We start from the raw sequence: 27,589 nt of genomic DNA on the forward strand, positions 1-27,589 counted from the left end.
TAAAATAAGTGTGCATTTTTTCATTTTGATAGATGTAGTAAAAGTTTTATTTCTTAAGGGTTGTACTAGTTTCTACTCCGAACTTATGCCCCAGAATTTTTTTGAAGGTCTGGAAAATGCAAACATGATGCTTCATTTTAGAACCCAGATGAATGGGTGAATGGGAGTGGTACTAAGAGATATGAATGCACAATATCTCCCCCAGAGCATGGTAATGATGGAAGGATTTTGCAGCCTCTGGGGGGCAATAGAAATTGTAAAGTGTTGTTCATAGTAGAGTGCTGAGTACTGTAGAGGATTCAGAGGACATCCACTTGAATGGGAATAAGAACATGTAAGTCATAGCCTGTCTTTCCTAAGGCATTCTCGCAAGTGCTTAGTAACCCACGAGCACCTCTCTTCCTCACCATACTAGTGGATAGAGAAGGAATTAGATGGAGAACATTGTGTCCATTCACCCATCCATGCCAAGGATGAGGTAACTCAGTATTAAGATGTTTTTTTCTCCCAACGTGTAATGTACATTCCATAAAAAGAGCACTAATCTTGGGTATACAGCTTGATGAGTTTTCCCATATATGACCACTTAACTCCCACCACCAAGATACATTTTGAGCCCTACATAAGGTTCCCATGTGCCCTTTCTCCATCAATACCTACCCACACCAACCCCAAGGTAACTGCTATTTTGATGTCTGTTAGTGAACGTGTTATTATTGGACTTTATATAAAATGGAATCATGCAGTATACAGTTTACTCTCATGTCTGGTTCCTTTTGCTTATAATGTCCTATACCTTAGAATTTTAAGGCAGTCGGCTGTGAGAATTAATCCTGCATCAGGGGACACCAGAATTTAGCTGAAGATGGTTGCCTCTCCAAACCTACTAAATGAACTTGGGAGAGCCCTATTAGGTACACTCTCCACTATCGTGTCCACACCCAGTTTGAATTACCCTTCATAAATCAAGGAAGTTGAATGTTGCTGCAATGCAAAGCTTTCAAAGAAGGCTGACTCCTTGCATTGCCAAATGAGACCATTGTTTGGTAGCAATAGGCTGGTAGGATGATGTTAGGACTTTTATGCAAGTTAGAGGAATTATAGAAGCCCAGTTTAAACTAGTTTAAGATGGGGCATGGTTGTTCAGGCTGATAATCCCAGTACTTTGGGAGGCCAATGAGGTGGGAAGATTGCTTGAGGCCAGGAGTTTGAGACCAGCCTGGGCAACACAGAGACCCTGTCTCAATTAAAAAAAAAAAAATCATGAAAAAAAGTACGTTAAGTGAAAGGAGGAATTATCTGAGTCACATGAGGCCCAAGGATGTCTCTAGCTTTAGTCATGGCATAATCGAAGGATTCAGAAGATAGCAGGGCTCTTATGTGCTCTCTTTCATCTGTCGGTATGTTGGCTTTATTCTCAGTTCAGCTTCTGTTGTGACAGGATAGCCATCTACATTTATTTATTTATTTATTTTTACTTTTTAGCAATAGGGTCTCACTGTTTCACACAGGCTGGAGTCCAGTGGTGTGATCATAGCTCACTGAATCCTCAAATTCCTGCACTCAAGTGATCCTTCTGCCTCAGCCTCCTGAGTAGCTAGTACTACAGGTGCATGCAACCATGCCTGGGGTTTTTTTGTTGTTTTTGGTTTTTTTGAAATGGAGTCTTGCTCTGTCACCCAGGCTGGAATGTGTTGGTGCAATCTTGGCTCATTGCAACCTCTGCCTCCCGGGTTCAATCGATCCTCCCACCTCAGCCTCCTGAGTAGCTGGGATCACAGGCTTGCACCACCATGCCCAGCTAATTTTTGTATTTTTAGTAGAGACGGGTTTCACCATGTTGGCCAGACCGGTCTCAAACTCCTAACCTCAAGTGATCCCCCTGCCTCGGCCTCCCAAAGTGCTGGGATTATACAGGTGTGAGCTACCGCACCTGGCCGGCTTGTTCTTTTTATTCTTCAGTCATTTGTTTTATTCTCTCTCACACTCCTTCACGCTGCCTTTATTGCTCCTACCTTGCCCTGACTCTCAGCGGAATTGTGCACTTTCCTCCACCCCTGTTTTGCAGCCTCGGTGAGAACATGGACCTGGTCTTCCCAGGGTCACCTGGCTCAGTACTCTATGCATGTCAGGTGTTCAGGACAATTACTGAATTGAAAACACATGCGTAAGAATCCTTCTTTTCTGATTACACACAGAATCAGTGAAGGCAGAGAAACAACCCATGATCAACAATGCCATGACTATTAGAATGACGTTTGTTATACACACTGTATTTTAGAGCTGCCACCATTATTGGGAGGCATATCTAAGTCTTGCTAATCAGAGAACATTCTCCTGGCTTCAAGGATGACAGTGACCTGAAAAGGGCCAATCAGAATCTTTTTGCTTTGTAAGCTTTGGGAAAGAAAACTTCATGCTGGGCTAGAAAGATCAATGCAGCTCGGGAAATGTGGAAGGCCCAGCCTGGGCAACAGAATGAGACCCTGTCTCTACAAAAAAATTAAAAATTAGCCCAGTGTGGTGTTGCTCACACCTGTAGTCAATACTTTTCTTGTGAAACATTTTGCTTTTAGCTTTCATGCTAGATCAAGTATGTTAATATTTTAAAGGGGTGTAGGAGGAGGGGAGGAAAACTTCGAAGGTAAAGATATATCAATATCTAATATCATAAAAATTCTGGCAGGAGGCCTACTTTGATGTTTTACTTTTTGTTTTTATGTTTTTTTCTAATTTCTTTTCCCTTTAGTTTCCTCCCTCTTTGGCCCCACCCCTAAAATAAATCCGCTGCATTCTAAAGGTTTTGTTTTTCTACCTCAAAGAAGAAGCATAGTACCTTGCAGTTTTGGCAGAGTGTCTAGGAACTTGTTAATCATTGACTCATGGAGAAAGTCACATTTTCCCTCCATTAGAAGTAACATTAGCATAGCACACAAAGCCATATTACCTGAATAAATTTTTTTTTTTTTTTTTGAGACAGAATCTCATTCTGTTACCCAGGGTGGAGTGCAGTGGTGCGATCTCAGCTCACTGCATTCTCTGCCTCCTGGGTTCAAGCAGTTCTTCTGCCTCAGCCTCCTGAGTAGCTGGGATTACAGACGCCTGCCACAATGCACTAATTTTTGTATTTTTTGTAGAGATGGGGTTTCACCACGTTGGCCAGGTTGATCTTGAACTCCTGGCCTCAAGTGATTCGCCCACCTCGGCCTCCCAAAGTGCTGAGATTACAGGTGTGAGCCACCGCCCCCGGCCATAAATCTTGAAAGAAGAAATAAATACTACCCCCACCTGCACCTACACACACATAGCCCAAAGTTTAGAGTTGGCAAGAAATTGTGTGCTTAGAAATCTAAGACTCTGACAACAGTTAGAGCAAAGCACATGTGGATCACCTAGAAAAGGGACTAAACCTGGAAGATAAAGCTCAGTATGATAGTTTATGTAAATTGGCAGCAAAAAGAAATGCTTCAGACGTTTTAAATAGTTGATTGGAATGGCAAGGCTGATGCTTGGAAAGTCTTAGGCCCATTCTTTGGTGTTTTCATTTCTGTTCTTGCCCTTTTCTACAAGAAAATGAAACTTCGTATTTCTTTTACTCAGAAGTAGTTCCCACTTTAAACTTTGGTATTTTATTCCTCAGTTAGGGTTATTTTCATGTTTGTGTCCAAAACATTATGCAGTTGTGATGCAACTTTAAATAATTGTATTAGAAAAAAATAATAAGTGTGTAATGGTAACCCTTCTATTCATTTTACATGGCTTCAGGATTAACAGCAATTTTAAAAAGAATCCTAAAGGAACTCTTTAATTTATTGCAATGTAAAGCTTTTTAATTTTTTAGTTTAGATATTTAGTTTATTTTGCAAGATTTTATCTTAATATGATAATTGATATATGGTATATGATAATTGATATATGGTCGTATAAGATTAATATTACAAAGAGCATGTGTGCATTCTTCCCCATGCAGCATTCCAGGGAACTAGAAGAGCCTGTAGAAAAGAATGATCACTATTTTCCTGACAGCCTTTGTAGAGTAAGTCCCTGGCACAGGTCAAGTAAACACCTCTTATAGATCAGCCTGAACTTCTTAAAATGAAATTTGAGATCCGTTGTACTTAGAAGGTATAAAAATGGCGACTCCCCTTTAAATTGGAACCTACTACTTGTGTGTATTAGAGGACTCTGAACTGCTGTCAAATTGCGTGCAGAAAATGAGGCATCTGCTCAGTGTTGAGCATCTGAAGTCCTCGCGTGAGTGCACCTGTGTGCAGATGTCTCCTGGTGTTTATTATGGCTGTGCTCTGTGATTACAGTGCACTGGCAAAGGGCTGTAGTGTACTGAACAATGATGCCTGTTTTTATTAGGGTTCCTGAAGTGGTTCAGGAACTTCCATTGACTTCGCCTGTGGATGACTTCAGGCAGCCTCGTTACAGCAGCAGTGGTAACTTTGAGACACCTTCAAAAAGAGCACCTGCAAAGGGAAGAGCAGCAAAGTCAAAGAGAACAGAGCAAGATCATTATGAAACAGACTACACAACTGGCGGCGAGTCCTGTGATGAGCTGGAGGAGGACTGGATCAGGTACCGACTCAGCTCTCCTTTTCCTGGGCCGCGTGCACCTTCTGATAATTAAAGGAGACCAACCAGGTGTTAGAGTTATTGCCACCCAAATTGAGGTCACTGGTGTAATTTCATTCTTTGCCAACGAGGACTGGAGACAGTTTTTTGTGTGGTGTTGGTTGGTTTTTTCCTTAGCATCCTTTTGTGATAAAGTTTGAAGTGGAGAGAATATTTGGCAGTAACCATGTCTTTGAACTTTGGCAGTAACCACTTTGAACTTTCCACAGTGTGGCTGGTGAACTTCACCAGTGCTCTTTCTTATACCAATAGTCACGGAAGAAAGGTCTCCTAGCACTTTGGGAGGCTAAGGCTAAGAGTTCAAGACCAGCCAGGCATAGTGGTGTGGGCCTGTAGTTGCAGCTACTCGGGAGGCTGAGGCTGAGGCAGGAGGATTGCTTAAGCCCAGGAGTTCAAGGCTGTAGTGAGCTATAATTGCATCATTGCACCCCAGGCTGGGCGATAGAGCTAGACCCTGTCTCAAAAAACAACCAAAGAAAGGCCTTTCAAATAAATAAAATCCAGGTATAGAGGAACTTTGTTTTACTGATTATAAAATTCCCAGACCAGTGCTATGGTTTTCCTTTGGCGTTACTTTTTTTTTTTTGAGACAGTCTTGCTCTGTTGCCCAGGCTGGAGTGCAATGGCACGATCTCGGCTCGGTGCAACCTCTGCCTTCCGGGTTCAAGCGATTCCTGCCTCAGCCTACCAAGTAGCTGGGATTACAGGCGCCCACCACGATGCCCAGCTAATTATTGTATTTTTAGTAGAGACGGGTTTCACCATGTTAGCCAGGCTGATCTTGAAAATCCTGACCTCAGGTGATCTGCCTGCCTTGGCCTCCCAAAGTGCTTGGATTACAGGAGTGAGCCACCGCTCCTGGCCAGCAATTATTTTTTAAATTAAGTTTAAAATGATAAGACCAGAGTTTCTTTTAAAGTTTAATCCAAACAGTTTCATAAACAATTGAGGTAACAATTTAGTGTTCAGCCACAGTTGTGGTTAAGTTTCTTTGTGTTTTGGTGGTTTTGTTACAATCCATCCACCATCACCAAATGTATTTGTGTATGATGTGTAGCCTTCCTATGCCCAAGTATTCTGAGGACTAAGACGCACATCAGAAACATTTGCAATGTGAATGGTAATCAAAACATTGCTTCTCAGAGAGTGAGGAAGGATAGGCGGGGCATGAGTAGCTTGAGATCCCCTATTCACTGATGATTCTGATACTTTATCTTCCCCTCTCCCCTCAAGAGTTTTTGGCCTGGCTTAGCCATCTATCTGTAAAATATTCACCTAACTTGTATCATGGAAGATTTAACTGAAAACTTTTTTTTTTTTTTTTTTTTTTTTTTTTTTGAGATAGAGCCTCACTCTGTTGCCCAGGCTGGAGTGCAGTGGCACAATCTCGGCTCACTGCAACTTCCGCCTCCCAGGTTCAAGCAATCCTCCTGCCTCAGCCTCCCGAAGAGCTGGGATTACAGGCATGTGCCACCACACCCGGCTAATTTTTGTAGTTTTAATAGAGACAGGGTTTCACCGTGTTGGCTGGGCTGGTCTCAAACTTCTGACCTCAGGTGATCCACCCACCTCGGCCTCCCAAAGTGCTGGGATTACAGGGGTGAGCTACCACGCCCAGCCTGAAAATTTTCAAAACCCGAAATTCTTGTTTTCCTTTTGATAAAATCATTTAAATTTCTCCCCTCTGTAAAATGAAGATATTAGATTGTTAGATCTAAAATTTGAAATTCCACATCATTGTGAAACTCCAGTCCTGTGAAAGGATTCAGAGTATTTTTTCTATGGATTATGGGTTAATGGCGTCATCTTCCTATGTAAGGAGTAGCTGGTATATTGAGAAATAGATGTGATACAAAATTTCAGTTTTTCTTCTTTATACTTTAATGAATTGCCAGATTATTTTAATAGTGAGCACATGTTTTTATACATGTACATTTTTAATGTCTATTTTTATTGTGAGAGAAGTATATAAGCTATTTCCACTTCGGAAAAACAAGAGCAAAAAATAAATAAACCAGTCTGAAAACTATGGGTGGTAGCAGGAAACAGCCACTTCCAGTCAGCTGTGCTGCCACTGTGGTGATCAAAGCGGACTTTGTGTTCCAGAATTCCAGTTTTAAGACTTTAAACAGGCCAGGCATGGTGGCTCACTCCTGTAATCCCAGCACTTTGGGAGGCGGAGGCAGGTGGATCACCTGAGGTCAGGAGTTTGAGACTAGCCTGGCCAACATGGTGAAACCCTGTCTCTACTAAAATACAAAAATTAGCCAAGCATGGTGGCAGGCACCTGTAATCCCAGCTACTGTGGAGACTGAGGCACGAAAATCTCTTGAACCCGGGAGGTGGAGGTTACAGTGAGCCGAGATTGTGCCACTGCACTCCAGCCTCGGTGACAAGAGCGGGCTTTGTCTCAAAAAAAAAAAAAAAAAAAAAAAAAAGAAAGAAAGAAAAACTTTATAAACATAAGTAGTCCATTATTGATATTGTGTATGGAAAATAAATGAGTTCCTATGACTTGTACCTTCAATTTTGTAAAAGATTTTCAAAATTATTTCTGCAAATTATGTAGGCATAGTTTTTATTTTTTTAAAAATGAGCAGTAATATATAGTCCCTCTTAATAGAACTTATTTGTATTCTCTCTTTCCCCATAAGAAACAAAAAGGAAACAAGAAAACGTCATTCTCCATACCCAGCCAGCTTTATTATCTTTGAGGAAGGAGCATTGAATTTTATGTCTGCTAAGGATACATATGTAGTCATTTTCTCTCTCACCTTTTAGGGAATATCCACCTATCACTTCAGATCAACAAAGACAACTGTACAAGAGAAATTTTGACACTGGCCTACAGGAATACAAGAGCTTACAATCAGAACTTGATGAGATCAATAAAGAACTCTCCCGTTTGGATAAAGAATTGGATGACTATAGAGAAGAAAGTGAAGAGTACATGGTAAATTCAACCTGATATTTGTATATTAAACAGAATTTGAATCTAATCTGTGGAGGTACAGCATCCTTTATATTAATGTTGATAAAAATGTGCTAGTAATTATCAAACTGCAGTTTCATTGAAGAATAGTTGAGATTGGGTTTTGGATGAAATTCTTTTCTAATAGAAGACTGTACTAATGTATAATAGTTAATAATTACAAAGCACTATTCTGCTTTTTTTTTTTTTTGAGGTGGAGTCTCGCTCTGTCGCCCAGACTGGAGTGCAGTGGCATGATGTCAGCTCACTGCAAGCTCTGCCTCCCGGGTTCACGCCATTCTCCTGCCTCAGCCTCCCGAGTAGCTGGGATTACAGGCACCTGCCACCACACCTGGCTAATTTATTTTATTTATTTTTTTTTAGTAGAGACAGGGTTTTACCATGTTAGCCAGGATGGTCTCGGTCTCCTGACCTCTTGATCTTCCCGTCTCGGCCTCCCAAAGTGCTGGGATTACAGGCGTGAGCCTCCACGCCCAGCCGCTACAAAGCACTATTCTATGTACATCTATCCTTTCCTATTTAAAATAAAATAGCCAGGCTGGGCATGGTGGCTCATGGCTATAATCCCCACACTTTGGGAGGCCAAGGCGGGTGGATCACCTGAGGTCAGTAGTTTGAGAATAGCGTGCCCAACATGGTGAAACCCCGTCTCTACTAAAAATACAAAAAATAGCAGGGCATGGTGGCAGACACCTGTAATCCCAGCTACTTGGGAGGCTGAGACAGGAGAATTGCTTGAACCCGGGATGGGGGAGGTTGCAGTGAGCCAAGATTGTGCCATTGCACTCCAGCCTGGGCGACAGAGTGAGACTCCATTTCAAAAATTAATAATACTAATAAAATAGCCCTATTATCTTTTCTATTTATAAAGCCATTCATTCCTTCTGTAGAAAAGAACTTAAGCGGCCTGGCACGGTTGCTCATGCCTGTAATCCCAGCACTTTGGGAGGCCGAGGTGGGTGGATCATGAGGTCAGGAGATCGAGACCATCCTGGCTAACACAGTGAAACCCCGTCTCTACAAAAAAAAAAAAAATACAAAAAATTAGCTGGGCGTGGTGGCGGGTACTTGTAGTCCCAGCTACTCGGGAGGCTGAGGCAGGAGAATGGCGTGAACCCGGGAGGCGGAGCTTGCAGTGAGCCAAGATCACACCACTGCACTCCAGCCTGAGTGACAGAGTGAGACTCCGTCTCAAAAAAAAAAAAAAAAAGAAAAGAAAAGAACTTAAGTAACACAGAACTGTATACAGAAAAAGAAATCATCTTAAATCCTACCATCAAGAAATCCTTATCACCAAAATATTAGTTGTTAAAACAATCTCTCCAAGCAGGAGTCACCAAGGCACATATAACTTTCTTTAAGGAAACATCATTTTCCATGTTTCACTTATTTTCTTCCTGTCTTTTAAATCAACAGTTTATGGTTATCTTTTTTTCCTCCCTTGATCACCTGGCTGAGATAGAATTTGTCCATGTAAAGTTACTGGGTTTTTTTTTTTTTTTTTTCAATCCATCCTTTTCATACTGTATTTTGTATACATACTGAAATTAATGTAGTTACACCACCTTTTAGAGGGAGATTAGTCTCTTCTTGTTTATTTGTTCCTTCATTGATCAGTCAATCACTTACATAAGTATGGACTCACAGATATCTGTTTTATACTGTGAATTATAATCCAAGGCTGCTTTATTTTGTAACTCTAATTGTTCTCGCTTTGACCGTTGGGAACTTTCAGTTGCTTCCCGTGTCCCTTTGACTTACTCTTATTGTGGGGTTTTATCTTTAAAAAAAAACAAGCAAAAAGAAAACTTTCTTGTACTGCTTATTTCTGGCTTTTCTTAACAGCAAGTTTTTTTTTATATCAATAATGAAGACCTGCTTAGTTTTAAGTTTTTTATGTGTAAAATTAGGTAAACAACTTTCAATTTTATGGTTGTATCATAATTTAAGAGTCATTTTCTATGGATAGACATTTAAGTATGTCTCCCCCTACTCCAGTAGTACCAGTATATACTGGTGAACCTCTCTGTTTTTGCACTCTTGTCTGCTTATCTAGTTTTTTTTTTTTTTTTGAGACGGCGTCTTGCTCCGTCGCCCAGGCTGGAGTGCAGTGGCGCTATCTTGGCTCACTGCAACCTTCGCCTCCCAGGTTCAAGTGATTCTCCTGCCTCAGCCTCCCAAGTAGCTAGGATTACAGGCATGTGGCACCACACCTGACTAATTTTTGTATTTTTAGTAGAGATGGGGTTTTGCCATGTTGGTCAGGCTAGCCTCAAACTCCTGACCTCAGGTGATCTGCCTACCTCGGCCTCCCAAAGTGCTGGAATTACGGGTGTGAGCCACAGCGCCCAGCCTGCTTATCTAACTAAAACTAATTCCAGAATGTGAAATTGCTGAGAGTCAGAGGGTACTACCGTACCTTTGCAAAGTTGCAAAATTGCCCTCCAGAGAGACTGCACCAACTGTGTCTCCCTCCTGATACAATACAGGACTCATCTGATGCACATCTCATTAAATATTCTGCCATTTTTCAGTTGAGGTGATCTACTTTTTAGTTTTGACGTATTCACATCTTTATATAGTTAGATTTATGTATTTCTTTTATGGTTTCTATAGGGTGTTATAGATCTTTCTTAATTTAGTGAACATTTATTGAACACTTACTTTTCTTTGATGATGTGGAAATGCTGGGGCTAGAGACATAAAATCTTGTCCCCACCCTAAAAGAGCTCATATTTTAAGAAAAGAAACTGACATCTAAACAATTTAGACAATATGATTAATGCTGTATTTGCGTCATGTAGAAAGCACTATAACTAACTGCTCATAGAAGAAATAAAGTCTTTGGAGGCTTCAGAGTGAGGCAGTCGTTAAGAGTTTTCCAGACAGAAGGGTGCGGGGAGGAGCATGATTACAGCCATAAGGAAAACATGATTGAAATCCTGAAGCATTTAACATGTCTCAGTTTTTAAAGGAGTTGCTGATGATGGGTGCTGAGACTGGAAAGGTAGGCAACTGGATGAGGGGAGAAGTTAATGGGAAGTTCAGACCAGTTGTGTAGTGGAATATTACCTGATCACTGCTCTGTGTTATAAAAGATCTTCCTGGTATCAGTGTAGCATGGGGACTAGCATGAGGAGAGATGAGAAGTAGCAGAACAGACAGTTACCTGCCTATGTGAGTGGAATGTGAAAGATACAGTATCATAAATGTCTCTTCACTGAATTCCTTCAGACCTTCCTGCTGATCATGAGTTTTAAGAGCTTTACGACTTCGTTCTTTTAATTGCTTATATTTTTGTCATAAGCTGTCATTTTTAGCTCCAAAGTATAACATCAGGAATGTTACTTTTAAAAGAGAAAATGCCCCAGTAAACATATTCCTTTGTGTCTGTCATTAATAGGCTGCTGCTGATGAATACAATAGATTGAAGCAAGTGAAGGGAGTAAGTATCCAAGATTGTTCTTTCAGGAAGAACTTTCTTTCTTCTTTTCTTTTAATTCCCATACCTACTCATCTGGAGGAAGAGCTTTTCTATTACATGTTTTTCATTTTTTATTTTATATATTTTTTAAAAGTTGAAGTATACATACAGAAAAGTGTATAAGTCAAAGTGTATAACATGGTGAATTTTCACAATGCGACCACATACCTGCGTATGCAGATCAAGAAATATATTTCCCAGTACCTCCCCACCCCCAGCACCGCCACCCTCACTTGTACTCCTTTCCAGTGTTTACACTCTCTCCAGAGGGGTCCATCATGCTCACTTCTAACATCATAGAGTTTTGTCTGTCTTGCACATTACATAAATGGAACCATACAGTATGTATTTTGTGTGTGATTTCTTTTGCTCAGTATAGTGTTTGTAAGGGTCCACTTGTGGTTCATGACTATTTTTTTTTTTTTAGATGGAGTCTTGCTCTGTTGCCCAGGATGGAGTGCAGTGGCGCAGTCTCGGCTCACTGCAACTTCCGCCTCCCAGGTTCAAGCAATTCTCCTGCCTCAGCCTAGCTGGGATTGCAGGCACGCACCACCATGCCTGGCTAATTTTTGTATTTTTAGTAGAGACATGGTTTCACCATGTTGGCCAGGCTGGTCTTGAACTCCCAACTTCAGGTGATCCCCTGCGTTGGCCTCACAAAGTGCTGGGATTACATTCATGAGCCACCATGCCCGGCCATGGTTCATTAATTTTTTTTGTTTTTCTGAGACAGTGTCTCGTTCTGTCGCCCAGGCTGGAGTGCAGTGGCACAATCTCGGCTCACTGCAACCTCTGCCTCCTGGGTTCAAGCAATTCTCCTGCCTCAGCCTCCCGAGCCGCTGGGATTACAGGCAAGCACCACCACACCTGGCTAATTTTCCTATTTTTAGTAGAGATGGGGTTTTACCATGTTGGCCAGGCAGGACTCAAATTCCTGGCCTCAAGTGATCCACCTGCCTCGGCCTCCGAAAGTGCTGGGATTACAGGCGTGAGCCACCACGCCTGGCCGGTTGATTAATTTTTATTGCTTTGTAGTGTTGTATATAAAATGCAACTTTATTCATCCATTCTATTGTTAATGAACGTTTGGGTTGTCCCCAATTTTTGGCATTTAAAAATATTGCAGCTTCATACATATTTGTAAATGTTTGAACATAGAAGTGATGGGCATTTGTCTATCCAGCCTTAGTAGATACTGTCAAATGGCCTTCCAAAGTAGTTGTACCAGTTTACATTCTCACCAAGCACTACAGACTCCTGTTGCCCTATATCCTTGCTAACACTTGGCATGACAGTCATTATTGACTTAACACATTAAAAAAAATTATATTAAAATTTTTGTAAATTACTTATCCAGGTGCTGTGGTTACGTGCCTGTAGTCCTAGCTACTAGGGAGACTGAGGCAAAAGGATCCCTTGAACCCAGGAGTTCAAAGCTGCAGGGAGCTATTATTGTACCACTTCATTCCAGCCTGGGCAATAGGATGAGACCCTTTCTAAAAAAAAAAAAAAAAATTATAAATTACAGGCATCGTGATTTGAAATAAGAGTTTAAAGGGTATACAGTAAAATTTCCCATCTCTCTTATCCCCTATTCAGCTTACCTTTCCCCAGTCAACTGAGATCACCAGTCTCTTGTTTTACTTACAGTTTTAGATTTTTACTTACGTGTTAGCAAAAAGGCCGGTAAGTTTTCTTGGTCATTTTACAGATTTTTAGAAATGAGGGTATCCTTTGGAAAAATCCAGGTTAGAAGACAGAACTGAGCAAATAGAATCAGCTGCCTGTGTGATTAGTGATACTGCCAGGCACCTTGAGTATTTTACTTCAATTAACACTCCCAACAATTCTCTTGACTAAATATTCCATTTTTTTGTTCACCTCTGCCTTCCCAGCAGACCTGTTTTCATTTTGTTGAATTTATGTGATTCATTTTCTCCCTTTTTAGTCTGCAGATTACAAAAGTAAGAAGAATCATTGCAAGCAGTTAAAGAGCAAATTGTCACACATCAAGAAGATGGTTGGAGACTATGATAGACAGAAAACATAAAAGGCTGATGCCAAGTTGTTTGAGAAATTAAGTATCTGACATCTCTGCAATCTTCTCAGAAGGCAAATGACTTTGGACCATAACCCAGGAAGCCAAACCTCTGTGAGCATCACAAAGTTTTGGTTGCTTTAATATCATCAGTATTGAAGCATTTTATAAATAGCTTTTGGTAATCAACTGGGCTGAACACTCCAATTAAGGATTTTATGCTTTAAACATTGGTTCTTGTATTAAGAATGAAATACTGTTTGAGGTTTTTAAGCCTTAAAGGAAGGTTCTGGTGTGAACTAAACTTTCACACCCCAGACGATGTCTTAATACTTACATGTATTTGTCTGCATAGGTGATCTCATTTAATCCTCTCAACCACCTTTCACATAACTGTTATTTATAATCACTTTTTTCCGCATAAGGAAACTGGGTTCCTGCAATGAAGTCTTTGAAGTGAAACTGCTTGTTTCCTAGCACACACTTTTGGTTAAATCTGTGTTATGACTCCATTAATAATAAATTCCCTGGCCTTTCATATTTTAGCTACTATATATGTGATGATCTACCAGCCTCCCTATTTTTTTTCTGTTATATAAATGGTTAAAAGAGGTTTTTCTTAAATAATAAAGATCATGTAAAAGTAACAAATGTGTGAAATTTAAAGATTGTAAATATATATTTACTTTTTTAAGATCAAAGTTTAAACCTGGTGGTTAGAATTTTGTGTATTTTTAAATACTTTTTATCTTTTATGGTTTACATGCATTTTTTAAAAAACCAACTAGACCTTTTCATTATATCAGAATATCTGATTACATTTATAATTCAATTGTGACTTGAACTGTATCTTACAGGAATGTTCAATTTCTATACATATTTTATAAGGTATTAAACCTGGTGTTTTCTTTCTATAATAACCTGTTTGATGTCATTAGTGCTGTTAACATACAGCTGTGGAAAACCACACTCAGGAGTTGTATCTGTTGTTGTTTATACTCCTTTGGGTGCTGTGCTGGTTAGTCGTTTCCCATTCCTTTGGCTGTAAGAATGCTGATATGTCTGGAAATAGAATGCTATACCACGAAATACCAAATAATTTCAAATGGTGCCCTTAAATTGTATCACTTTTTTAAAAATTCAGATTCTTGTTAGTAAAATTAGTTGATAGCACTGTGCTAACCAAGTTGATTGTGATCATCCCAGCTTAGACTTTTCTAAAAACTTTTTTTTATAATAATCTATAAACTGACCTTTAGTATGCATTTCAGATATTTAGGTATATAATTTTTTTTTTTTTTTTTTTTTTGAGACAGTCTCACTCTCACCCAGGCTGGAGTGCAGTAGCGCTATCTTGGCTCACTGCAACCTCCACCTGCCAGGTTCAAGTGATTCTCCTGCCTCAGCCTCCCGAGTAGCTGGGACTACAGGTGCCTGTCACCATGCCCGGCTAATTTTTGTATTTTTAATAGAGATGGGGTTTTATCATATTGGCCAGGTTGGTCTTGAACTCCTGACCTTGTGGTCCGCCTGCCTCGGACTCCTAAAGTGCTGGGATTACAGGCGTGAGCCACCACACCTGGCCTAAGTGTGTGTGTGTGTGTCTGTGTGTGTGTGTGTGTGTGTATATATTTTTTTTTTTTTTGAGATGGAGTTTTGCTCTTGTTGAACAGGCTGGAGTGCAGTGGTGCGATCTCAGCTCACTGCAACCTCTGCCTCCCAGGTTCAAAAAATTCTCCTGCCTCAGCCTCCCGAGTAGCTGGGATTACAGGCATGCGCCACCACACCTGGCTAATTTTTTTTTGTATTTTTAGTAGAGATGGGGTTTCTCCATGTTGGTCAGGCTGGTCTTGAACTCCTGACCTCAGGTGATCCGCCTACCTCGGCCTCCCAAAGTGCTGGGATTAGAGGCGTGAGCCACTGCGCCTGGCGTATAATTTTTGATAGATGATTTTGAATTATTTTCCAGAGATAAAATTTTAAATGTTTCCATTATATCACTGATTTATTCCTTCAAATTGAATAAGTTCTTAATTTTCTGCATGCACGTTAATACAAAAGGTATTTTCATAGCTTTTGGATTTATACCAAATAAAAAGGACTCTCTTGATGAGCACCTTTAACTGATTTTTCTGTGTTAAATTTTTAACAATTTGTTCTTGGAAGTCAGTTCACGAAGGCAAGTTTGTCAGTATTTTCACAGAACTATTCAGCTGAATCCAGAAAGTGAAACAGCAAGAATTTGCATTGTAAAATTGTGTTATAAAATTGGACTTTGAAATTTCAAAAATAAGAAAAATTTTCATGTGTATTTATACTAAATACCATTTTAGGAAACCAGGATCAGAGTGTTTCTGTTGGTGTTGGCATTAACTAGCTGGATGTAAATTTGAAAAGCCACTCAAGCAGTTTCCTAGTCTAGAAAGTCAGAGGTTTAGATTAGATTTCCGATATCCCTTCCATTTCTGACCTATAGTTCTTGTCTGGAATTCTGCTTTGTTATAAACTATTGTTCTAAGGAGTTTGTTGTGATAGCACATAGTTCATTTTGTAAAGATTCTCTGCATATAAAGTGATGCCCTACATATGTGATTTTGTATTAAAAGTATATAGGATCATTATTTTATTTTGAAAAATTTAAATACAGAAAAGTATAAGTACCATCTGCCCAGAAATAACATGTGTTAATGTTTTGTCATATGTGCTTTATTTTTTTTGAAATAAAGTGAAGTCAACTAGTATTTATAGTAAATAAGTTATATACACATAAGTACATATATGATATTTAATCCTCACAACGATCTTTTGACATGTGACCATTCCTTATTCTTCTTTTATAGACAAGGAACTAATGATATGAAAGATTAACTGGCCATTGTCACACTAGCAAGTGGCAAAACAAGGGATTAGGATCTTGGTCTCTTCAACTGTTAGATTCTATACGTCCATCCTGTGTTGACTTTGTTAATGGATTGGATAATGTGAGATCACTCTGATGTAAATAAAGTATCCTATATTAATTTTGAGTGCATTTTAAGTACTTGTAACATAAATGCTTCCTGTGAAATATCTGTAAAGACCTGAATGGGTACATGTGTGTAAAGAAGAATCAGGGCAGAAAAGTGCTTTTATCATGGCTCCAGGGACTTTAGCTTCAGTTAGTGTTGTGAGAATTCCTCACACAAGGACATTTCCTTGCTTCAGCATCAGGATGGAAGTGTTTCCCATCTGGACTTTTTCAAAGACTCAGCTGGAGGAATCAGAATTCATAATTTCCTGGCAGCTCATGATTCTGCTACACTACACCATGCCATCTCGTGTGAAAGGACAAATTTGATGGAGGACTATGTCATCCCTCATGCGTTTCTTATTGTCTACATTTATTCTAATGGGAAGAAATGAGCAAAAACATCTCAATAATTTGGGTAGTTTTTAGAAAACTTTGTGTTAGTAAATTAGAATAGTGCCACTTTGGCATTATGAGAAAGAAGAATGGATACATAACTAGGGTTTTGTGTATGACTACAACGAAATGCAGAATGGTGTCTCCAAAAGGATTCCAGTTGCTGCCACAAGACCTGCTTGGTATTGCCTACATGTGTTGTCCTATTTTTGCTTTGCCCTTCTGCAGTTACTTGCTGTGGGACCTTGGAGAAATTAATTTAGCCTTTCTGTACTTCAGTTTTTTGTATCTGTAAAATATATTTGTAATAATCTCATAGTTAAGAAGGTAGTTAATGTGTGACTCAGTCCTTGTCTAAAAGTAAATATGCCTAGCTACCCCTATCTTCCAAAGCCAGAAGGTGAAACTTTAACAAGTTTTCTAAAAGCAAATTGTGTTTTTTAAAGTGCATATATCATCCAATCCCATATGATTGATCTGTGCTGGGTGCAGCCTTAGAATGTAAATTCTTTTGAATTCTAGGCAGAGAATGCAGGATTGCATTCTAAATATTTGTACATGATAAATGCTTCTTTAGGTTAGAGCAAATAGTTTACATATCAAGATCACGATTGTTAGATACTGTTGTCAATTACAGAGGTCTTAGTTGAGGCTTTCTGGAATGATTTAGTTTCCCTGTCTATTGGAATAGACAGGTTCACCTCTCCCAGTCTTTCAAGTTGCATGCTTTTTATATCTGTTTGATCCCACTGGCTGAGCTGATTGTGAATGTCCTAACCCTGTTGATTGTGTCTGGCCACTCATGGGCAAAGAACAGATTATTCCATTCTTTATAGTTGTCTTTTAGTTTTACAAGTTGAAAAAACATCTGAGTAGGTTAGATAATTTATTCTACCACTTTGTACATGATTAGAATATGTCAGTCATAATCATGCCCAGAGATTATGGATTTATGAATATTTTGTTTTGCTTTAGTACCATTCCTAGTTGAATCTTAACATCCATGTCTAAAATCTATACAGAGCAAATATTACAGTTGGGAAAACTGTTTCAGTCTCCTCTCTTCACAAATATGCTTTATATTTATTGGGGAGTCCTCTATCCTTTTCCTGGTTTTCCTTAAAGTCTTCCCAGGCTGATAGATAACAAACATATGCAAGAAACTTGGAGCTTGGGATTCCTCTAGGCTGTTTATCCTAGAGGAATGCGTCCCATCTTGCAAATAGGATGGTCAATTAAGATGGAAGGAAGCAAAATTGTAGATAGGAAGGTAGGGCACAAAAGGAAAAGTGTGGAATTTGTGTGTGAGTCCTCTATTGAGGTCAAAGGTGGGAGAGAGGCAAGCATGGAAGCTTCCTGGCACTGCGATACTAATTTCCCCTCCTCTCCCTTTTAAAATCTTGTGTTCTGGGAGGAAATGAGACTGATTACGGAGTTCCCACTAAGCCCTGTAGGGTTGGTGGAGACAACCCCATTTTACACATTAGTTCATAGACTTGGGTTGTGACTTGCTTGAGGTCACCCAGCCAGTGTGTCAGAGCCTGATTTTAAATCCAGGGCTGTTCTTTCCACTGCTATGCAAGATACCTTCTGTTCATATTTTTGAGGGAGACAACAGAGATGGGAAGAATTTTTAACAATAAAATAAAGGCAATGGAGGGGATGAATATGCTGATGGGGAAGGAAAGAGGCCCCAGCTTCTGCAGTTCCTTTCTGTTATTCCTAGTCCTTTTCTCATCTGGGGGTGCACTGCCTCTCCATTTCTCAAGTATGGGAAATGCCAATAATTCCACTTGTGTTAATTGGCAGTCAGACAACTTGTCCAAAACTGAATTGATCTTACCCACCCCGCCAACATTTCAATAATTGCAACCCCAACCTTTCAGTTGCTCAGCTAAAGACTACCGAGGTATCCTTGATTCTTTTCTCATAACACACATCCAGTGTATCGGTAAGATTTAGAATTCAGTCACTTCTCACTAGCTGCTGGTCCAAGCCATCACAATCCCCCCAAAGTTCTTAACAGTGCTCACAGCCTCTCCTTCCCACCTTACTCTTCTGATTGCAGCTGCCACCACTCATCCCCTGCTCACTCTTGCAGTCGTCAAAGACCCCAATGCACTTCTACCTCAGGGACTTTGCACTTGCAGCTCTCTGAAGAGCTTTTCCCTTAGGTATCAGCAGGGTTAATACCCTTCCTCATTCAGGTCATGGCTTAACTGTCTTCCCAGCGAGGACTCCTCTGGCCACCCTATTTTATTTTTTGAGATGAAGTCTCTGTCACTCAGGCTGGAGTGCAAGGTTGGCTCACTGCAACCTCTGCCTCCTGGATTCAAGCGATTCTCCTGCCTCAGCCTCCCGAGTAGCTGGGATTACAGGCGCCTGTCAGCACGCCAAGCTAATGTTTTTGTATTTATGTTGGCCAAGCTGGTCTCGAACTCCTGCCCTCCGGTGATCCACCCCCTCTCGGCCTCCCAAATCACCATGCCTGGGATTATAGACGTGAACCATCGCACCGGGCCTGGCTACCCTATTTTAAACTGCAAACTTTTCCCCTTCAATGCTTAGTTTTTGTCCACAGCACTATCACCATTTCATATAGTATATGTTTTTCTTCATACTGACTCCCCTTGGAGAAGGAAAACTCCACGAGAGCAAGGATTTTTGTCAGTTTTTTATTGCTATTTCCTCAGTGCTTAGACATGCATCAGGCTCAAAGTAGATGCTCAATGTTTGCTGAAGGAACAGCAAGAGCAACGGAAGAGTCCTGAAATACACAGCAAGAAGCAAGGATAACTCTGGCCTTCCTTCTGTGGCCAGGGTCCTTCATCCCAACCTTTTAGAAGTAGAAAAACAAGATCGAGCTCCTCAGAACCCAGGTCGATGGCTGCAGAGCCTTCAACCTTCCGAGAGCGAATGGCGATCACTCTTTCCAGTTCTCTGAGAATTCCAGCTGGAAGACCGTCCCTTTCCGCGCCCCAACTCAGCGGCGGCCATGCCCTGCACCCGAGCGCCCCGCTCCGGCAGCTGCAGCCTGCAGCATCCGGAACGTTTCGGCGTGGCCGCAGAGCGCGGCGGAATGACTTCCGGGGTGCCCCTAAAGCGGCGGGGAGGAGTGTCGGGCGGAGTTTCCGGCTGAGAGTCCTGCTAGCGGGGCTGGTGAGTCCGCGTGTGGAAGTCTGTGAGGCGCAGAGGTGGGGCAGCCCGTCTGGCTAGCTAGGCGGCTGGGAGGGTTTTCGTGGCGGGGAATGAAGGCTGAATTGCTCTGCCTGGGCTCATAGGGAAGGAGGATGTGAAGGAGCTTGTGAAGGCAGAGGAAGGTAACTTTCGTCTGGGGAGCCGCAGAGTAGGGAGGGAAGCTGCAGGCCGTCCCTCCCTAAGTAAAAGCGCGACTTTTAGAAATGATGGTTCAGGGTTCGAGTGTGTGACCCGCTTGAGAAAGTGACCAACCTCTGAGCCTGAATCCCATACCTGAAAAACAAGGATAGTAATCACCCTTGCCAGTTTCACATAGCTTGGTAGGGTAAGGTGTGAAGAAAAGCTTCTTAAATTGGGATGTTTCGTGCTCTCATTTGTTTGCAGATAGCATTCCGAGCTCATGTAACGGGAATCACATGATTCCCATTAGGCTTATGCTGAGGAATGTGGATTGTTTGGGGTTGGATTTCAGGAAACAGATCACTTAAATTTTTTTTTTTTTGTCTTCGAGACGGAGTCTCGCCCTGTCGCCAGGCTGGAGTGCAGCGGCGCGATCTCGGCTCACTGCAACCTCCGCCTCCCGGGTTCAAGCGATTCTCCTTCCTCAGCCTCCCGAGTAGCTGGAACTACAGGCGCGTGCCACCACGCCCAGCTAATTTTTGTATTTTCAGTAGAGACGGGGTTTCACCATGTTGGCCATGATGGTCTTGATTTCTTGACCTCGTGATCCTCCCGCCTCGGCCTCCCACAGTGGTGGGATTACAGGTGTGAGCCACCCGCCCGGCCTCGCTGATATTTTTAAGAAAATGGACTGTTGGGAAGTGATAGGCCATTGGAGATCTTTACAAAGTCCATCTTCAGGATGCATGAATCCTTTAAACAGCATGCATGTTTACAATCAGACTTCCCATTGAACGTCTGCAGTTTTAGGGACCTTAATACCTCCTGTCCAGTCTCTGATTTTCCATTGCAGGCAGCTCTAATTAAGAAGTCCTTTTAGCCGGGCGTGGTGACTCATGCCTGTAATCCCAACACTTTGGAGGGCCGAGGTGGGCGGACCAGTTGTGGTCAGGAATTCGAGACCAGGCCTGGCCAACAGGCTGGTGAAACCCCGTCTCTACTAAAAATAAAAAAGTTAGCTTTGGTGGCGTGCGCCTTAATCTCAGCTATTTGGGAGACAGAAGAGGCAGTAGAATCGCTTGAACCCTGGAGGCGGAGGTTGTAGTGAGCCGAGATTGTGTCACTGCACTCCAAGCTTGGGCGACAGAGCAAGACTCTTGTCTCAGAAAAAAAAGGAAAAAAAAGAATTCCTTTGATATGATCAGCCAAAAGTCTCTCAGTTGCTATTTATTTTTATATTTGTAATATTTATTATATATTTATAATTATTTATTTTGAGATAGGATCTCACTCTGTCACCCAGTCTGGAGTGCAGTAGTGAACATGACTCACTGTAGCCTCGGCTCTCCTGGGCTCAAGCCATCCTCCCACTTTTGCTTCCCAAGTAGCTGGGACTCAAGTACTCGCCACCTCGCCCAGCTAATTTTTTGATGTTTTGTAGAGACAAGGGTATTGCCCATGCTGATCTGAGCTCCTGAACTCAAGCGATCCTTTTGCCTTGGCCTCCCAAAGTCTGGGATTACAGGTTTGAGCCACTGTGCCCTCCCAGTAATTTGAGTTTAAAAACGTTGAGAATGTTATGCGAGTTTTTCATTTTTGAAGTTCCCAATACGTAACAGAAAACAGGGAGGAGCAAAATGTTCAGTTTAGGCTGGGTGTGGTGACTCACGCCTGTAATCCCAGCACTTTGGGAGGCCGAGGTGAGTGGATCACCTGTGGTCAGGAGTTCGAGAACAGCCTGGCCACCATGGCAAAACCCCATTTCTACTAAAAACACAAAAATTAGCCAGGTGTGGTGGCGGGATCTTGTAATCCCAGCTACTCGGGAGGCTGAGGCAGGAGGATCACTTGAACCCGGAGGTGGAGATTGCAGTGAGCTGAGATCATGCCATTGCACTCCAGCCTGGGTGGTGAGTGAAACTCCGTCTTAAAACAAAAAACAAAGAAACAAAAATGTTCCATTTACAGGCAGATCACTTGAGGTCAGGAGTTCGAGATCAGCCTGGCAAGTCAGGCAAAACCCTGGCTCTACAAAAATACAAAACATGGCAAAACCCTGACTGTACTAAAAATACAAAAATTACCTGGGTGTGGTGGCACGTGCCTGCTATCCCAGCTCCTCGGGAGGCTGAGACAGGAGAATCACTTGAACCTGGGAGGTGGAGGTTGCAGTGAGCCACGAGGTGGTGGAGTTGGGAGGGAGATTGCATTGGGGAGGATGGAGGTGTGATGAGGACATTTATTTATGAATGAATGAATGAATGAATGACAGAGTCTTGCTCTCTCACCCAGGCTGGAGTGCAGTGGCATGACCTTAGCTCACTGCAGTGTCTACCTCCCAGGTTCAAGCGATTCTCCTGCCTCAGCCTCCCGAGTAGCTGGGATTACAGGTGTGCACCACCACGCCCTGCTAATGTTTGTATTTCTAGTAGAGACAGGGTTTCACTATGTTGGCCAGCCTGGTCTTGAACTCCTGACCTGAAATGATCTGCTGGCCTCGGCCTCCCAAAGTGCTGGGATTACAGGCATGAGCCACCGTGCCCGTTTCTCTCTCTCTCTTTCTTTCTTTCCTTTCTTTTCTTTCTTTTTTGAGGCAGGGTCTCATTCTGTCGCCCAGGCTGGAGTGCAGTGACATGATCTCGGCTCACTGCAGCCTCCGTGCCTCCTGGGTTCAAGCAGTCCTGTCTCAGCCTCCCCAGTAGCTGGGATTACAGGCACCCGCCCCCACCAACCTCCTAGCTAATTTTCAAACTCCTGACCTCAAGTGATCACCTGCCTTAGTCTCCCAAAGTGCTGGAATTACAGGTGTGAGCCATCATACCCGGCCTGGGTTGTTTTGTTTTTTTTTTTTTTTTTTTGAGACGGAGTCTTGCTCTGTCACCCAGGCTGGAGTGAAGTGGTGCGACCTTGGCTCACTGCAACTTCCGCCCTCCAGGTTCAAGCAATTCTCCTGCCTCAGCCTCCCTAGTAGCTGGGATTACAGGCACCTGCCTCCATGCCCAACTAATTTATGTATTTTTAGTAGAGACGGGTGTTGCCATGTTGGCCTGGCTGGTCTCGAACTCCTGACCTCAGGTGATCTGCACCTTGTCCTCTCAAAGTGCGGGGATTACAGGGATGGAGCCACCGCACCTGGCCCTGGCCTGTGTTTGCTTTGTTTTGTTTTGTTTTGTTTTCAACTTTTATTTTCAGGGAGTACGTGTGCATGTTCGTTACATGGATAAATTGCTTGTTGTTGAGGTTTGGTATACAAATGATCCCGTCACCCTGGTAGTAAACATAGTACCTGATAGGCAGTTTTTCAACCCTCACTCTCTCCCATCCTTTCCTGTCTAGTAGTCTCCAGTGTCTGTTGTTCTCATTGTTATGTCCATGTGTACTCAGTGTTTAGTTCCCACTCGTAAATGAGAACATGCCGTATTTGGTTTTCTGTTGCTGTTTTTTTTTTTAGGCCGGAGTGCAGTGGCACGATCTCGGCTCACTGCAACCTCTCTGCCTTCCAGGTTCAAGTGATTCACCTGCCTCAGCCTCCTGAGTAGATGGGATTACAGGTGCTTGCCACCACACCTGGCTAATTTTTTTCTATTTTTAGTAGAGACGGGGTTTCACTATGTTGGCCAGGCTGGTTTCGAACTCCTGACCTCAGGTGATCCACTTGCCTTGGCCTCCCAAGTGCTAGGATTACAGGCGTGAGCTACTGCGTTGGGCCTCTGTTTCTGTTAATTCGATGAGGATAATGGCCTCCAGCTGTATCCATGTTGCTGCAAAAGACAGGATTTCACTGTGGTTTTTTGTTGTTGTTTTTTTGGCTGCTAGTATTCCATGATATATTACGTACCACATTTTCTTTATCCAGTCCACCATTTATGAGCATCTAAGTTGATTAGATGTCTTTGCTATTTTGGATAGTGCTGTGATTAACATGAGTGCACGTGTGCTTTTGGTAGAATTATTTTCCTTTGGGTATATACCCAGTATTGGGATTGTTGGATCGACATACATATGTCCAATAAATATATGAAAAAATGTTCAACATCACTGATCATTAGAGAATGCAAACCAAAACCACAATGTAAATCAAAACCACAAAACCATCTCACCACCAGTTAGAATGGATATTATTAAAAAGTCAAAAAATAACAGATGTTGGCAAGGTTGTGGAGAAAAGGGAATACTTATCCACTGTTGGTAGGAATGTAAATTAGTTCAGCCACTATGGAAAGCAATTTGGAGATGTCTCAAAGAACTATGTTTAATTTTATGTCCTTGTTTTTGAATGATGAGCTATAGCATTTACCCATTTATAAATAATAAATGTGATTTAAAAACTTTTGATTATGAGAAAATTGAGACATACACAAAGAGAGATAACACAGTGAATCATATGTCACTCAGCTATAGTAGTTCAACTATACCCATACTGACTCCTCACAGTTCTACAGTTTGTCATGTGACACATCTATAAAGCATTTTTGTTCTTTTACAAATCATAAAAAGATGCTTATTTTTATTGGTACCAAGTTTGTGTATAAATGTTCATATTATTTCTTGGAAATGAGAAATGGAGTTCTATGAAGATTTTTAAGATGATTATTGAGTAAAATGCAAAGAATAAGATGACCTGGCATTCGATTTTTTTTACTTTATATATGTGTCTAATTTTCAAATTTAATTGGATGAATTTTGTAACAAACATCTTTAGATAACTTACATTTTAATGGTTTTTACAGATTATTGAATAATAAAATACAGTTTTTAAAAAATGGATGAAGAACCTGAAAGAACTAAGCGATGGGAAGGAGGCTATGAAAGAACATGGTAAGGAGAGCATTATTGCCCTGTCTTTTCTTTTAGACAATGTGTTTTTTTTTCTTTACAACTTTATTAAAGTATATTTTACATATGTTAAAATTCACCCATTTCCAATGTACAATTCAGTGATGTTTTATTAATAATTTACTGAGCTGTGCAGCCATTATCATAAACCAGTTTTAGAACATTGTAACCACTCCAGTAAGATCCTTCACGTTCATTTACAAATAATTTAATTCTTAATTTAATTCCACCTGTAGGCAATCATTAGTCTACTTTTTGTCTCCAAATTTTAACCTTTTCTGGACATTTCACAAAAATGTGATCATATACAATCATGTGCCACATAATGATGTTTTGGTCAAAGACAGACTGCATATATGACAGTGGTCCCATAATATTATAATACTGTATTTTTACTGTACCTTTTCTATGTATGTTTATATATACAAATACTGACCATTGTGTTACAGTTGTCTAAGATATTCAGTATAGTAATATGCTGTACAGGTTTGTAACCTAGGCATGGGGTAGGCTATACCATCTAGGTTTGTGTAAGTATACCCTGTGATATTCACACAATAATGAAATTGCCTAACAATGCATTTCTCAGAATGTATCCCTGTCAGTAAGTGATGCATGACTATAATAGTTGGTCTGTTGTGGCTGGCTTTCACTTATTTTCAAGACTCATCCATGTTGCAGTGTGTATTAATACTTCATTCCTTTTTTATTGCTGAATAGTATTCCCATCTATGGTTATGCCACAGTATTGTTTATCCATTCACTAGTCTGTGGATATTTAGGTTCTTTACAGTTTTTGGCTGTTAGGAAAATGCAGCCATGAACACTTACATGCAAATCTTTGTGTGGACATATATTTTCATTTCATTTGGGGTAGTAATCATTTTAGCTTGTCTTTTCAAACAAATAATTATGACTTATAGGGAGATTCTTAAAGAAGATGAATCTGGATCACTTAAAGCTACAATAGAAGACATTCTATTCAAGGCAAAGAGAAAAAGGTATGTAACCTTCTTACGTATGTTAAAAAGGTAAAATATATTCATTTTAAGCGTTTCTATCTATAAACACTCCTCAGTACTTCATTTTAGCTGTGTTTCAGGGAAACTGACCTATTGCCTTCTGACTATGGGGAAAGAACTAGCCACCTACCCTTGCCTCAGCAGGAAATGGTCTTTAGAGACTATCTACAATACCTATAATTATGTGTTTTGTATTCCATAAGTTAATTATTTACTCCACTAAAAATGCACATTATGACATTCTTAATCAGAATTAGAAAAAAAGAAAAACAAAGCAGGTCAATTGGAGAGTTGTATTTTTTTTTTGTGGGGGGATAGTATATGGAATTCCATTAAAATGTTCATATAATTTTAACAGAGTATTTGAGCACCATGGACAAGTTCGACTTGGAATGGTATGTCATTATTTTTTCTTTTACTAGTACAGAACTAGTTTAGGTTAGAGAAACATTCTGTCTTGCTAGAAAAAACAATAGCAAAACAACAAAGTTTTTAAAAGAATACGTTAAAAATCTGTGCATAGAATATGTAATTATTAAATGCCATTTTTACTAGTCAAAATGGCACTTGAGGCTGGGCACAGTGGCTCATGCCTATAATCCCAGCACTTTGGGAGGCCAAGGTGGGAGGATTGCTTGAGCCCAGGAGTTTGAGACCAACCTGGGCAACAGAACGACACCCAGTTTCTACAAAACAAAATAAGTACTTGAAATTGGCCCTTTCTTTTTTCTGGTAGATGCGCCACCTTTATGTGGTAGTAGATGGATCAAGAACAATGGAAGACCAAGATTTAAAGCCTAATAGACTGACGTGTACTTTAAAGGTAAAATTTAAATTTATACTAAATCATTTAAATTTGTACCAAAATCACTTAAACTTTTACTAAAAAAGTGGGGAAGAACACTGGATTCTAAAGGGTATTTTTAAAGAATGCAATATTTTTTATTTTTTGCCTTGTATTTTTAGTTAATGCTAATGATAGCTAAGTAGAAGTACTGCCAGGTCATTTAGGGAAATTTTAAACCAACATAGCTAATTATTTGTGTTTTTAATTTCTATCCTCCCACCCCACATCAGGATCTTGGTTTGTCAGTTATCCCTTTTCTTTATTGAATCTTCATTCTCCTTTGCCTTACTTAAATCTGTCTCCTCAGATTACAAATATGTTCATATTCCTAATTTATCAAAACCTATTCTCAATTCTGCTCGTTCTCCCATCTCTCTTCATTGGATCTTTTCCTCGTTGAAATTTTTTCTGATACATCCAAATGGTTTCATCTTTTAAAACCTAGCTCAAACCTATCTCATCAACCACCATTTCAAATTAAGGTTTTTACTGTTTAATATTTTTATTATTTAACATTTTTTGAAAATCTGTAAGTTTAAAAGTCATGAGAAGTGACGCTTGATAAACAGGTTTCACAAACATCAGTTGGACATGTTCTTTACGATTGTTATTTTGCCTTTATCTAGTATGTCTTTTTTTGTTTAAACAGTTGTTGGAATACTTCGTAGAGGAATATTTTGATCAAAATCCTATTAGTCAGGTACGTATATAAGTGATAAAATTCAGAATTAGATTCCTATTTTGCTTCCAAATGTAATTTATTTTTAAAAATTGGATGTGTATTTTGTGAATTACCCAAATTGTTTAACCAGTTTCCGGTATACTTAAAAATGAAAAGCGTAATAACTCTAAAAGTTAAACAATGTACAGTGAACTCATAGCTAAATTTATTTGCCGAAAACACCATGAGAAAAAGTTTCTCACCTGTTGCTTCTTTCTTTTGTAATTACTAGTTTATTTTAGCTATATAAATTATTTTTTTTTCTGCCCCAATATCATCTACAGGAA

General features: G+C 40.5%; 2 protein-coding genes across 14 annotated transcripts in view; both read left to right on the forward strand.

The window, feature by feature from the left end:
- The window catches only part of OCLN (occludin), a 62,065-nt gene extending 45,890 nt beyond the window's left edge, over positions 1-16,175 (forward strand). For 3 of the 5 annotated variants that reach the window (XM_009240777.4, NM_001133668.1, XM_054555180.2), the window contains 4 exon segments: positions 4,369-4,584; positions 7,423-7,594; positions 11,037-11,078; positions 13,066-16,175. In XM_009240777.4, the coding sequence (XP_009239052.2) occupies positions 4,369-4,584; positions 7,423-7,594; positions 11,037-11,078; positions 13,066-13,167 (532 nt within the window). In that variant the 3' untranslated portion in view covers positions 13,168-16,175. 5 annotated transcript variants of the gene reach the window in all.
- Positions 16,176-19,608: 3,433 nt separating this feature from the next.
- The window catches only part of LOC100456237 (general transcription factor IIH subunit 2), a 32,395-nt gene continuing 24,414 nt past the window's right edge, over positions 19,609-27,589 (forward strand). The window contains exons 1-8 of one of the 9 annotated variants that reach the window (XM_054555614.2): positions 19,665-19,752; positions 22,169-22,266; positions 23,328-23,427; positions 24,607-24,694; positions 25,636-25,713; positions 26,093-26,129; positions 26,471-26,557; positions 27,231-27,281. In XM_054555614.2, coding sequence (XP_054411589.1) covers positions 24,639-24,694; positions 25,636-25,713; positions 26,093-26,129; positions 26,471-26,557; positions 27,231-27,281 — 309 coding nt within the window. In that variant the 5' untranslated portion in view covers positions 19,665-19,752; positions 22,169-22,266; positions 23,328-23,427; positions 24,607-24,638. Of the gene's footprint in view, positions 19,879-22,168; positions 22,267-23,327; positions 23,428-24,606; positions 24,695-25,635; positions 25,714-26,092; positions 26,130-26,470; positions 26,558-27,230; positions 27,282-27,589 lie in introns of all 9 variants that reach the window. The other 8 variants (XM_063724138.1, XM_063724137.1, XM_054555613.2 and 5 more) reach the window with 8 other exon arrangements.

The sequence above is a fragment of the Pongo abelii genome, chromosome 4 (assembly GCF_028885655.2).
Source record: "Pongo abelii isolate AG06213 chromosome 4, NHGRI_mPonAbe1-v2.0_pri, whole genome shotgun sequence".
Classification (NCBI taxonomy): domain Eukaryota; kingdom Metazoa; phylum Chordata; class Mammalia; order Primates; family Hominidae; genus Pongo; species Pongo abelii.